A 13,516-nucleotide genomic window follows, 5' to 3' on the forward strand; every position below is an offset into this window, starting at 1 on the left:
ATGTTAACCTTCAACATGCTTTCATTATCAACCCTAAAAGATGCAATTCAAATCGAAAATTGAAGTCCACAGTTCTCTTTGTCCTTGCAACTACTAGTAACCTTATCAATGTCTATCAAAGTTGTCCACAGTAGAAGTTGTTTATTTGTGAGAACTGCTATAGAAATACAAGAACCTTGTTTCTAGATGCTGATCACTTTATGGTACCAACAATTCATGCATTTCTTCAATTATTGCAAAAAAATCTCAATACTAAGATAAATGGAATTGCAGAAATAAGTTGAGACCTAATGCTTCTAATCCTGTGTATGAAAAATGAAAATGATGTGCAGAATAAGATAAAATAAAGACATGTTTGGTTTCATAAAACATTTACTCAAACCAAATGTTGCCATAATAATGGCATGGACAAGTGGAGAAGACTGATAAAATAAATGAAACACTAAATCAATTGATGAGGGAAGTAGTTAAAGCACTTTGAAACAGTTCTCCACAGTAACAGAAATCAACAAGGGCATTGAATCATCAAGAAGCATACAAAATCCAAATTTTGAAGCCTATGAAATTTCTATAGATGTTCCCAATGCTCTCTGTTACAAGTTATGAAATGCATCTTTGGGATGAATATTTTCAATATCTTAATCTGCATCCATTTCTTCAAGAGCTAATTTAGCTGCTGTCTTGGCTTCTTCTAGAAGCTCCTCTGGAACCTGCATAAGATCAATTTTGTAGCAAGATTAACAAGCAGCAAAAACAACAATTCTATGCAAACACTTGAATGCATTTTTCCTTACAAAATCAAGTTTTTTGGAAGTGATGACTGAAAGCAATACTTATATAAATTTTTTCCTTGCAAAAGATTTCAGAAGTTTATTAAGAATGTGTTTTTACAGTCGACTAAGCCTGTTATGTTCTATGAGAGGCATCAAAACCTTCATAACAAACAAAAGGTATATAAACATACTATATTCAGAGAGTCGTATACTAGATAAGATTATAGCAATGAAGTAGTGATGGTCTAGAAGCATTCCGTATAAAAATTTCATAAAAGTCTCTTGAGGTTGAAATGCACTATGTCAAAGGATTCACACACTCATACACACTTGTTTATCAGTAGTGTTGTCAATCGCAAATCTTATCAGTAGTGTTGTCAATCGAAAATCTTATCAGTAGTATTGTCAATCACAAATCTCATAAAATAGCAATTTGTTCAGGGTTTGTTCAATTACTCCTACTTTCAAATGCTATTCATTTTTTCAATACGATACCAGGGACAGGGATTGCGGTAATAACCAGAAACATAATATGAATGGACAGAATAAGAGTCACTTTTTGATAATTTCAGAATGACTGGAACGAATACAAATCAAACAGATGAAACAAATGTGGATGCTATGCTATGTAAATTCCATATATAAGTAATTGAAAGAAAAATATGTCATTGCATAAAAGTAACTCAGAGTACACCCTGCCTTACCTTTTCATGTTGACGGTTTGATTCATCGCACACCCAGCTCATTTCGAGTTCGAAATCTTTATCCTTTGCCTCGTCGTGAACTCCATATATACTGCATTTGCACAGATAGTTGTAAAAAGTGTAGTAAGTTTCACATTAAGAATATAACAAGTAACAACAAACACTAGCAATAATCATGCTACTTACATCTTAGCTACTTCAATAACTCCTTGTCGGCAGGTCATATCTGCAAGCTTCAACTTTTCAATCTCCCTGCCAAGACATTCACAAGATAACATTGTAAAACAAAATTCTGATATGGAAGCTGATAAAGTGCAGTGTTGAGACAGAAATCACCACAGAAGAATTATATTTAATTAACAGAAAAGGAATTGTACACCATCCACAGAACAAAAATATAATAACTGTATTCGAGCTACTGTTGCTGAGAGATGCATGCAATGTGACATTTCATACAACAATTGAACTTTTTCTTACCAGGTAGGATCAACTAAATGCACCATTTACCAAACGACACCATAGTTCCTTGTCATGGTTTATGTCCAAATATAGTCCAATCAACTCTTCCTACTTATTAAACTACCCTCCCTCTGTTCAACCCTTATTACCAGTATTTCTTATATTCATCAATATATAAAAAATCGATTTTATACCATACGACTGCACAAAGAAATGATGGTGCTGATTTAAACAAAAAGAAATTCTTCAAAGTTGTGCACATACTTAAACCAAAATATTGTGTTTTAAGCTTGTACCCTCCCTAAAACACAATGGCAGCAGCCTCATACAAGACAAAACTTGCACTTCAAAAGAAGAGCCTCTAAGGTTTCAAAGCGCACAAGTAGGTCGAGGCAGTAGAAGAAAACATGCACTGTACCAGAGAAGGGACGAGGAACACATTATCAACCATTCTAGTAAGTATCTTACATATAAAGTGTGCATAGACATAGTAACACTCAAAGTAGTCTCTGTTAACCTTTAAAGTAACCTATAAGCTACACAATATTTTGCCTTAAGCTGCTGATTCTCAAATTTATAAACAGAGATACCCATGTAACCGAAACTCAAAGTAGTTATTTGATAGCATGGAACATTTTTTTTTATAGAAAATGAATATTATTTACAAAAGGCAAAGGATAAAGTACAGCGATGAGAATATATTGTCCCTAACATAGACAGTAATTAAAAGGAAACCACAATTATTGTTCATTTTAGAATTGAATTGCATAACTGTTATTATATATCCACTTACGTTTTCGCAGCCTGTCTGCCCTTCCCGATTGCAGCACCAAAATACCTCTGAAACAAATGGCAATACAGATAAATCAGTACAAAAAAATTCACATGGAGCTTAAAAAAATCACTGTAGCTCAGGACACAATTAAAAGTCTATAGATTGCTATGAAATAATGTAAACTCACATAAGAGACACCAGAAGGTTCGACCATGTACAACTGTGGTCCATCTCTGTCATAACCACCTAGTATGACACCACATCCAAAAGGTCTGCAGCACCATTATAAATTGATTATTAATGTGAAGTATCCGACACGTGTTAGGATAAAACACTTATTACATACAAATACAACAACTGTACCTGAGCCACCAGTATAATGTGCAGAGGTGCACGTAACTAGCCACACGGTCAGCAAGTTCCTTGACAGGAATTGGATCACCGTACACGCTGAAAAGAAAAATAACCAGAATAAACATTCTTCTTCTCAAAACAATTACGAGAACCTCAGAATAATGAGATCATTATATATAAACAGTGTCAAAACAATAATAACTGCAAAAACTATTTAAATCATGAACTTCAGAATTACTGTTTTCTATTGCTTTGGCCATCAATCATCGAGCAGTGTTTTACGACTAACAAAAAAATTTAGCATGATCATTAAATAATACACCTATTTCAAGTATCAAGAAACCTTCACCTCTATTTCAAGTTATCAAATTTTTATCACCTCTAACACGTCATCTTAGTTTGGACAAATAACATTTGGTAAATTTTTATCACATATTAGTCATGTCAAGCCTTTAGCAGCGAATAGCAATCGTGTTTGGCAATAATAAGTAATAAAAAAGGGACACTGTGATAATCTTTACACAGTTAAAAGGGGCTTATACTAACCTAAAATAATTTGACATGTTTTTTATTTCGTATTTTTTAAATAAGGTTGTTCAAGGGTGGTCAGAAGGCTGAATCAATACACAGGGTTTCAGGTCTAATTTCCTAGCTACTACCGTTTTTTTCTTTGAGGAATACATAGCTAAATGATGGGAAATATACTGATAATAAGGTTGAATTCATAATCAAAACAGGGTTAAGTTATTTTCCACTGTATGGTTTCTATTAGTCCATCTAACCTTTATAGCAGCCTCCAATTCAATCACAAAGATGGTGTATTTAATCAGTAAATATGATAAAATGATGTACATGTTTAGGTCAAATAAAGGAGGATCTGCAGAAGTAATAGTTATAAGCAAATGGAGCAAACCTGTCGTAGTTAGTTGCTTCAGACTTAGCCCTAGCAACAATTTGCCTTCCATCTGCAGCTAGTCCCGCTACAGCCTAAATTGGAAAAAGATTCGTATATATATTAGAATAAGTTAATGTATGGTAACAACTAGAATGTCACACGTCGTCAAATAAAAATAACTAGAAAGTGACATTGTAATCTAAAAAAAAAAAATCTACTTATTAGAAAAGTATCAACAATGGAGTGTTTAAACTACATTACATTAGCTGCTTAGTGCATGCCCCAGGTGCACACAAGAACTTAACTACATTATATTATATTGGTCATAGAACCGTAATTATTTCAGTGACATTTCTGATATTGACTTTGAATCAATAGAATAAAGAGCACAGCTGTGAATTGTTGTTTAAAATTTGGTCATTCTGTATAATATGTAGGTATCATGCAATAGAACTAAGATTCCCTATTCTAATCACATAGAACTACTAAGGTCTAAAACAAATAAACGCTAGCAATTAATAACAAATGCAAGTCAATTATGTCTCCTTCTGATCAAGACGAAAATAACAACAAATAGCAAAAACAGTAACAAGACGTGTGAGCAAAATGTAAATAAGAAAATACCATTCCAGAGTGGCGATGAACCGCGTGAATTCTTCTATTGGAACCCGAAAGCATCATTTTCGAAGGGATAAGCTTCTCAACACCCTAAAATCAACCAAATTAGCACAAAAAATAACAAAAAGTTCAAAAACTAAAAATGAAACCCCAAATTATCAGAATAACAATCTAGATTAACTTACCAACACAATTCCATCCTTGCATCTGATTCCAATAACAGTCCTGCAACAAAGTTTCAAATCTAAGATCGCTAGCTCAAAACAAAACCAAACAAAAACCTAGAATAAAAACTACATTTCATCAGAACCCTAGTCTCAAATTCTTAAAATAACTAAAACCCATGATTAATATTAAAAAAAATTCAAAAAGCTGAATTAAAAATCGAAGATCTCTAGCTCAAAATAAAACAAAAAACCTAAAATTAAAAACTACATTTCATCAAAACCCTTGTGCCAAATCTTAAATGAACTAAAACACATAATTAGTATCTAACAAAAATTGAAGTTCACTACCTCAAACCTAAAATAAAATAAAAAACTGCATTCCTTCAAAACCCTAAATTCCAAATCTTAAAAGAACTAAAACCCATAATTAACATTACAAAAATCAAATAATCACTAGCTCAAAACAAAACAAACAAAAAACCTACAAAAACTCAAATTCATTGAAATCCTTCATTCCAATTCTTAAAACAACTAAAACCCACGATTAATAACTATACCAATCGACAAAATATGAACTCAAAATCGAAGAACTCAATAAAAACCTAAAAATAAAAATTCAATTGCTTCAAAACCCATAATTCCAAATCCAAAAACAACCAAAACCCATTATTAATATCACAAAAAATCGACAAAAGATGAATGAAAAACCAAAACTTGATGAGAAAAGTTGTATATATAAACCCTACCCACTATTGTCGACAGCTTTGGCAGCATATTCGATCTGGAAAACGCGACCATCGGGAGAGAAGGTAGTGACGGATAGATCGTAGCCTGTTCCAATGCTACTCATGATTGCTGAATTTGATTTCTTCGATTTCGATTGATTTTGAGTTTTTTTTGGTTTCGTGAGTGAAGAAGTTGTGAGAAGAAGAAAAAGAAAAAGGAAATATAAAGTGAATTTGCTTGTTCAAGAGTTTAAGATGCAAGTTGGGTCGGACCGGGTTTGGTACAAATGTTATCCGACCCAGTTGAGTTAAAGGCGTGATTTGGGTCGGACCGCGTTTAATCAAACTCGATTCAATCAAATTTAATTGGTTTGGATGGGATAAATTAGTCGCATTTTTTAAAAGCATGTATTTAAAACTAAAAAAACTTAAAAATTAATCTAGTATGAACATCAAATTTAAACGACCCAGCATGTATTTGACATATCTTTTATGTCAAATTTAAATTACACCGAACCCAATGATGAACGAGTTGGTTTGGGTTGGATTAACAAATCGTCATGAAAAAATCACAATAAGAATATGTAATATATAATAATTCAATTATATTCTATTTTTCAAAAATTTATTGTGCTTACTTGTATATAGAAATAGATATCAATTTTAGTATATACTTATAACCGAATAAAATTCGTATAACCGAATAAAATCGGATATCTATTTCTATATCCGACCAGGTTTGTAATTGTTCAGAAGAATTTGATTTGAATCGTTGGTTGAAACAATTCTCGAATAGATTTTAGTTGTTGTCTAACCAAACTCCGGATTACCTCTTTCTTAAACATCGGATGGTTAACACCAAAGATATAAACTTATTTAATAATGTTCATATTGCAATGGTATTGTTCCAATTTTAACGTGATTTAGCTTTCTTTAAAAAAAATCGTTCTTGCTTACAATGTTTACAAAAACGGTTTTATGATTGCAATTTGCAAACGTAAAGACCATGTCCTCAAACCAAAACATAATTTGGCAGCACATTTTCTTCATGTAAAAATGCACAATGAATAATTTAAACTTTAAAAAAAAATTAATGGAAAGCAATAGAATATTTGAAAATCTCATTAGACTAATAATGCTCTTAACAAAGCCAAAATTTAGGCTTAAACATAAACCTTGGTAACAAATTATTCCGTTCAATACGATTAATAATTTTGGTTTTCTCAATATTTACAACAAACAAATGAGCTAAGGAAAAAGTATCACTTTATTTTCACCGTAGAAAACAAATATTTTTAGTTAAAAGTGAATCAACAATTTCATTGGGAGGACTAGCCCCTTCTACATCCAAGCACCATTGATAACTACTCAACTCAATTATAGTAATATACGATAAACTTCCATATGATGAATAGGGTAAATGGTTACACCATGAAAAACATTACAACAGTCAAAAACGAAATGATAAGTGGCGGCGCAAATCAGATGTGATTCTCAGTAACCAACAATGTATCAAATCAAATAACTTCGCTTATCGTGGAGGTGGAGGAGGTGGTGGTGGCAGGTTCGCTTTTGCAAATCCCACCCATGTAACAATGCCAACAGCAAGGATTACCCATCCAAGTATGTCATACTTCATATCACTGTTTTTCTTTTTCTTTTGAGTCTGAAAATAATGAAATAAATTAGGTGTAAATTAAAAACACAACTTAAATATGAAGAACTGAGTTTATATCTCCATATTAACATCTACCCTACAACTTGATTTTTGTATATCTGTATTTATCAAAAAGAAGTAACAGACCAAGATCCAACAAGAAACCAGACAGACGCATTGATCTGAAGAACTAAGAAAACTTAAGATTAGTTCTTCGTTTTATTTTATCTATGGAAAAAATGCATTTATTACGCCCACCAATCTAAAACACAAAGACACTAGTTCGGGAATGAAGATCTAAAACACACAGATAAACTAATTATGGAATCAAGATCTATCAATGTTGGTAGAACTAGATCGTACAAACTCATCTCATAAAATGTGTCCAAAATAACAAAGTCACCTAATTTCTCCATCTTGACAACATTAAGTCAAAAAAAAAACATAAATTTTGAATGAGGAAAACAATGAATTCCAGTCAACTAACTGTTCTATTTCATTGCAAGAACAGTACTTAAATGTGTATGCAATCAGAGGTCTTAGCACACATAAAGAGAACATTTGAACTTCTGTTACTAAGTCTCGGTGAAAAACAATTCATCAATAACAAAAACATGGATTAGGTGACATTGGTTTTATGTGACATTGTTCCTATCTCTCTCTTAATCGATCACTCTCTTTCATCTAAATCATTTATTTTAATCATTCATCCATCATTCTCTTTCATCTAAAATACACTAATGTCACTAATGTCATCAAAAACTATGTCACCCAAGTGAAACCCCAAAAACATATACAATGAGGGGGTGAAAGAAATCGAGAAATTTGTGCACTTGCATTGAATTTACTGCAAAAAAACCAATAGAAAACGATAGCAAAGTAAAGACAAACAACTGAAGCTTAAATGTCTTATTAGTTATTACCTTTGTACCAGCAGAAGAAGATGGACCAGCTGCCTCTACTGCTTGCTGACCTAATCCATGCTTATGTATTTCTACATGTAGCTCAGGAGCCTAAAAAAAGGTATAAAGGAAATGATTCAGTAACTAGTTTAAGAATAAGTTAGTGATATTGTTAATGAAAAAGCAAGATTTATAGTAGAACTAAAGGATGCATGAGTATGGAGTGAAGTACCCTCCCAAAAGACCAAACTACAAAAACCAAAACACAAACAGAGAAAGGAACAGTTCAGCCTAAAAGAAAGACGGCAACTCCTAAAAGTAGTCGACAAATACAAAAGGGAACAAGAGAGACGATCAACAAAGTAGAGTAAGGGAACGAAATAACAAGGGTTCAGTTTCTGAACAGGAAGGCAGATCAAAAGGTGCAAATCTGATGCATTCCCTCCACTTAAAAGAAACAAGGTTTTCAAGGTTGGGCCTCTTTAACAGGAAGACCGATTTAATCTTAATTGCTTGCTGATTCTTCTTCAGCATAGCAAGGAAAAAAACAAAGACATAAAAACGGGGGTTTTTCATCCGACATGGGTAGGGTAGGAACTAGGAAGCAAAACCCTGTTGCACAAAACTGTGCAAATTGGAGAAAAAATGTGGTTCTGGGCTTCTGGCAGAACAATTTCCATTTACAATGAAACATGACAACGCAATTACATCTACATGGCAGTCACTTGTCACACAAGTCAGTGTCTTACTTTCATACATATCTGCAGATATCATAACTACTTTGCAAACCACAGCACAACAGGGTGACATATCCAGCTTTGTAAAGCATGGAACTGAAAAGACTAGGCACACTAACATTTTGAAAATTCAAAGCCCAATCTAATCGAACATGTACCTCATTAAAAAGGAAACACCAGTCATTCCTCTTCTATGACCATAGATTTATAATAGTAAAAAATTTGTTTAAGACAAGTCCTTATTTAGAAGGAACACTTATTGATTATCCTTATAAGCTGGTCATCTTAAACGGAACACCAGTGAACTCTTTCAATAAGGGAACACCAAATAACTCGACCCAAAATGATGTTAGTTTCCTCAACAAAGCTAAACAAATTACAATAGTCATTTCTATATTACAGTGAGGTATTAGAACTTCCATAAATAAAACAGATGGTAAAATGTAATTAAACCCGCATGACAATATGATACAAAACCATTAAATCACCGAATATACCTTAGCAGCCACTTCCAATGATTTGCGGTAGAGTTCGTTTGAAGGATCCTATATAAAACAAAAAACACTGTTACAAATTATGTTTACTTATGTTTACAAGTCAACGAGTAAAATACTTCCCACACTTCAATGATACATTCATCGATACTGAACTAAAACTGTACCTCATCAATAGCTTGTTGAAAGTACACAGCTGCCTTGTCAAAGTAAACTTTAGCCTCGTCCACATCTGGGTTTAAAAATGCCTGTGAAGTGAGAGCATTTCCCAGGCACCAAAGAGCGTCATGCTTGTTGGGATTCACAGAAAGAGCCTCCTCCAGCTTCGAAATAGCATCTGAAAACCAAATTTCAAGTGAGAAATCCACAGAAAACAAACGAATATTCAAAATCAGAAGTTCAAGAATAACCCCCCCGATTTGCTGCAGTCAGAATATGATGAGTCAATTCAGTAAGTAAATCAGAACCATTAGATACAATCAAACGACTCAATTTCTAACCTTAGTGATTCTGACTCAAAAAAATACAAACTCAAACTATGAACGTTTCAATTTATCAACAGAAATAACAGTGTTTTTGGATTCAAATAGATTTTTTCAAGTCAAAATTGTGAAACTTAAGATGATATACTGCAGGCACGTGAAAATTAAGTATCTATGTCTCTCATTAGCCAATAAATAGGTACAGCTGCAGGCTTACTAAATCAAAAGAGAGGTGTTACAGCCAATAGAAATTTCACATGATATATATGAAAATTTTCATACAAGATCTATTTCCCCGTATCATTATATGGCCCCTAAGCATTCATCACGCTTCTTCTATAGGAATTTAATAACTCTAAAAAAAATCCCCTCTAAACACAAGTCCAAACAAAGCACAAAAACCGTTTAATAAAAACACAGGTAAAAAACTTCAACAAAATTGTAAAAACAAAGAGACTAGGTCATATAGAGAATAAGCACCAAGGGTCATCTTCTTTGACTCGGGCAAAGGCTGAAACTGAGACAACTCTAACAGAGCTCCACCCCATCTTGTCAAATTCTGCAGAGATTCAAAATAACAAAAACCAAAAGTTATACACAAAATTTCCAAAATAACAACTCACCATATGTCTAAAAGAATTTCCAAAAATTATACACAAATTCCAACACAACAACTCATTTATATGTACCAGAAACAAATTCCAAAAATCACACACAACCTCCAGCACAACAACTCCTCTGTATGTACCAAAAACATTCGAAAATTATACACAAAATCTCCAGCCCAATAACTCATCCATATGTACCAAGAAAATTTCCAGAAATCATACACCATTTCCAACACAACAACTCATTCATAAGTACCAAAAACATTCAGAAAATTATACGCAGATAATATAACACAACAACTTATCCATATGTACCAAAAAAAAAAATCAAAATTATACACAAATCTGCAGCACAACAATACATAACCATATGTACCAAAAATGTGCAACACAAATATACCTTCATATGTTCCAAGAATTATACACAGATTTGCAACACAACAATACATCCATGTATACCAAAAATTATACACAATTTCCACACAACAACTATGTCATATGTATGTACTAATTATTATACACAATTTCTAGCACAACAATTAATCAAAAACTATACACAAAATTTCCAACATAATCGATATGTAACAAACATTATACACAGAATTTCCAATACAACAACAAAAACTATACACAAAATTTGCAACAAAACAATTCATCCTTTGTTTACCAAACTCATTCATATACACCAAAAAGAATTCCAAAAATTATAAACAAAATTTACAAAAATTCATCAATATCTATACTAAATCAACAAAAAATCAGATTTTTTTCTGGAAGATAAACTAACAACAACACACCCATATACACAAAATAATCATGAACCGACCCATGATAATAAAGTTGAAATCTTTCGTAATTTCACAAAATAAAAATCGAAAAAAAATCGATAATTTTAAAAAAACAAATGAAAAAAAATAGGGAAAAATTGGAGACTGACATCAGCATCGAGAGGATTCTTGGCGTATTCAGCTTCAGCGGTTTTGCGTGCGTGCTCGAAGAACAAGATACGATCGAATTCGTTCTGTTGAAAATCCATGGAATCTGAGTGAGACAATTTTCTGTTTCTAGGGTTTTGGGTTTTGCGTGCTGTAAGAGACTGATGAGTATATAGTGAGAAATTGAAAATCAAATTAATGTGTCTTTATTATTTTAACTCAAGATTAATGTTTTTTTTCTTTTACCACAAGAAACTTTTTCTTTTTATTAAAGCTCATATTTTCTCTAATAATTATTCAAGAACACATGAATGATACATAGTATTTGATAAAAGTATCTCTTTTAATTTAATCAGAAAAGTTGGGTTCAAAAATGAGGGTTTTGTTATTCATTTCGATCATATTTATCTCGAAAGATTAGTCTTTTCAGGTGTATTGTATTATCATTGACGAGTAAATAGGCAATTTTTCTCTAAAATTGTAAGTTTTGTCAATTATCCCATGAAATTGCATAACGTTACTCAATTTACCCCCTTCGTCAAATTTTTTTGTTAGTAACATTTGACTGTTTACGGTTATGATCAAATACCCACCAGAAATTTTACATTTATGTGCAAAATGCCCCATAAACTTGAAAATTTATATTTTTTTTCCTTACCAAAAAGCATACATTCAGTTCTTGAAGTAGTATATTGTAACTATTGTCATCAAAATTCTATTCACAAGAACATGAATGAATATATGCCAAAGAAATAATGGTTTTGTCATGTGTAGCCTTTTCATTCATATTTCAAATATATCAACAAGGAGCAAGATAATTTTTTTATAAAGAAGTAAAACTAAAAACCAAAAATTAAAAATATATCAAGCTATTGAAATAAACCAAGACAAGAATGTCATAGCAGTAGAAAGTTGATATCTATCACATAACTTTGCAGGATAATATGATCTACCGGCTTCATCCAGAAGATCTCCGACACAATCTATTTAACATGCTGCAGCTAATAGATATGACATTTCATGCATTATAAAATTATATCATTAATTAAGTTGCAAACTCACAAAGCTAAGCCTTGTTTCTTCTTCCTTCTGCTGATATTAACCTATGAATTTTTTTTATGGACAAACAATTATCAAAGACTTGTGTACTCTTATGACTGGATACTCTAACATAATTACCAACTTGTGTAAAAAAATGTCTTCTATATATGTATATATTTAAAACATATGAGACTAACATACCTTCCATAAAGATTTATATGACCAATAACTGCATAAACTTACATTCCATAAAGATTTATATGATCAATAATTGTTAATTGTTTGTCTTTAATATCTTTTAAGTCAAGGATAAGAAAAAAATATATAAATTTTCAAGTTCAGCGGGCATTTTGCACATAAGTGCAAAATTTCATGGGGGTATTTGATCATAACGTTATGCAATTTCATGGGGTAATTAAAGTTTTGTTAATTACAGGGGGTAATTGACAAAACTTACAATTTCATGGGGGAAATTGCCTATTTACTTTATTATTGACACTCTTTACATTAGGTGTGTCTCAATGTCAGACATGCATCGCCATCCGATATCGACACGACAACGACACATATGATTACACCGAAATACGTAATTTTCTCAAATTGTTAACAATGTTGACATGTTTATGATATGTGTTTGGTATTCGTGTTTGGGTCATGTTTCATAGATTTCAATCAATTGAGTACCTTTATTGTTTTAATACAAGATTTATAGGAAATTTTTCTACCAAAACAAAAATAAAAATTATGGTTTTTCTTTGCTTAGTAAAGATGATGGTTTCTCTTCTACAAGAAGAAACTTATATTTTCTTAAAAAAAAACAAGAAACTTATCTTTTTTACATTTACGAGAAGAAATATAATTTCATAAATAATGAAATATAAAATAATCAATACACATAAATAACGAGTCTTAAAATATAAAATAACGAAAAATAATTACAAACATAATAGAGGATTGATCCACCACACGTGCTAACTACAAACAAAGTTCACAGGTTTCACCTCTAGCCACTCATATAGAATAAGAATGAGTCTTGATTTTGTCAAGCAGGTGGTGAATAGTATCATATTTATTTTTGAAGATTATATCATTTCGTTCTCTCTAAATGATCTAAACAGAGGAAAACCATATCAAAAGAAGAAGCTCACGTTTGGATTTTGATAAAACGCTCAAAACACTAAACCACGTCA

General features: G+C 32.0%; 2 protein-coding genes across 2 annotated transcripts; both read right to left on the bottom strand.

Moving 5' to 3' along the window:
* Positions 1 to 423: 423 nt before the first annotated feature.
* LOC25495758 (proteasome subunit alpha type-3) lies at positions 424 to 5,692 on the bottom strand. The gene is made up of 10 exons (XM_013595989.3): positions 5,492 to 5,692; positions 4,764 to 4,803; positions 4,585 to 4,668; positions 3,979 to 4,052; positions 3,075 to 3,161; positions 2,899 to 2,983; positions 2,730 to 2,776; positions 1,664 to 1,729; positions 1,478 to 1,568; positions 424 to 710 (listed from the first exon to the last, which is right to left on the bottom strand). The coding sequence occupies exons 1-10, from the start codon at positions 5,593 to 5,595 to the stop codon at positions 639 to 641; spliced, it is 750 nt and encodes a 249-aa protein (XP_013451443.1). The 5' UTR covers positions 5,596 to 5,692; the 3' UTR covers positions 424 to 638.
* Positions 5,693 to 6,714: 1,022 nt separating this feature from the next.
* LOC25495759 (mitochondrial import receptor subunit TOM20) lies at positions 6,715 to 11,475 on the bottom strand. The gene is made up of 6 exons (XM_013595990.3): positions 11,288 to 11,475; positions 10,223 to 10,301; positions 9,428 to 9,597; positions 9,264 to 9,311; positions 8,051 to 8,140; positions 6,715 to 7,136 (listed from the first exon to the last, which is right to left on the bottom strand). Exons 1-6 carry the CDS (start codon positions 11,384 to 11,386, stop codon positions 7,002 to 7,004), a joined length of 621 nt encoding a protein of 206 aa, XP_013451444.1. The 5' UTR covers positions 11,387 to 11,475; the 3' UTR covers positions 6,715 to 7,001.
* Between the last annotated feature and the right edge of the window lie 2,041 nt (positions 11,476 to 13,516).

Source organism: Medicago truncatula, chromosome 6 (assembly GCF_003473485.1).
Source record: "Medicago truncatula cultivar Jemalong A17 chromosome 6, MtrunA17r5.0-ANR, whole genome shotgun sequence".
NCBI lineage: Eukaryota > Viridiplantae > Streptophyta > Magnoliopsida > Fabales > Fabaceae > Medicago > Medicago truncatula.

Bases quoted from the DNA above. Each gene is read 5' to 3' on its own strand.
- LOC25495758 (XM_013595989.3), bottom strand. From the start codon at position 5,595: ATGAGTAGCATTGGAACAGGCTACGATCTATCCGTCACTACCTTCTCT. The intron at 4,053-4,584 runs GTATTTTCTTAT...TTTCCAATTTAG, and splicing joins TTCATCGCCACTCTGGAATG to GCTGTAGCGGGACTAGCTGC. The intron at 3,162-3,978 runs GTTTGCTCCATT...TTTTCTTTTCAG, and splicing joins GAAGCAACTAACTACGACAG to CGTGTACGGTGATCCAATTC.
- LOC25495759 (XM_013595990.3), bottom strand. From the start codon at position 11,386: ATGGATTTTCAACAGAACGAATTCGATCGTATCTTGTTCTTCGAGCAC. The intron at 9,598-10,222 runs GTGCTTATTCTC...TTTGGTTTTCAG, and splicing joins GTCAAAGAAGATGACCCTTG to ATGCTATTTCGAAGCTGGAG. The intron at 9,312-9,427 runs GTACAGTTTTAG...TGTTTTATATAG, and splicing joins TTCAACAAGCTATTGATGAG to GATCCTTCAAACGAACTCTA.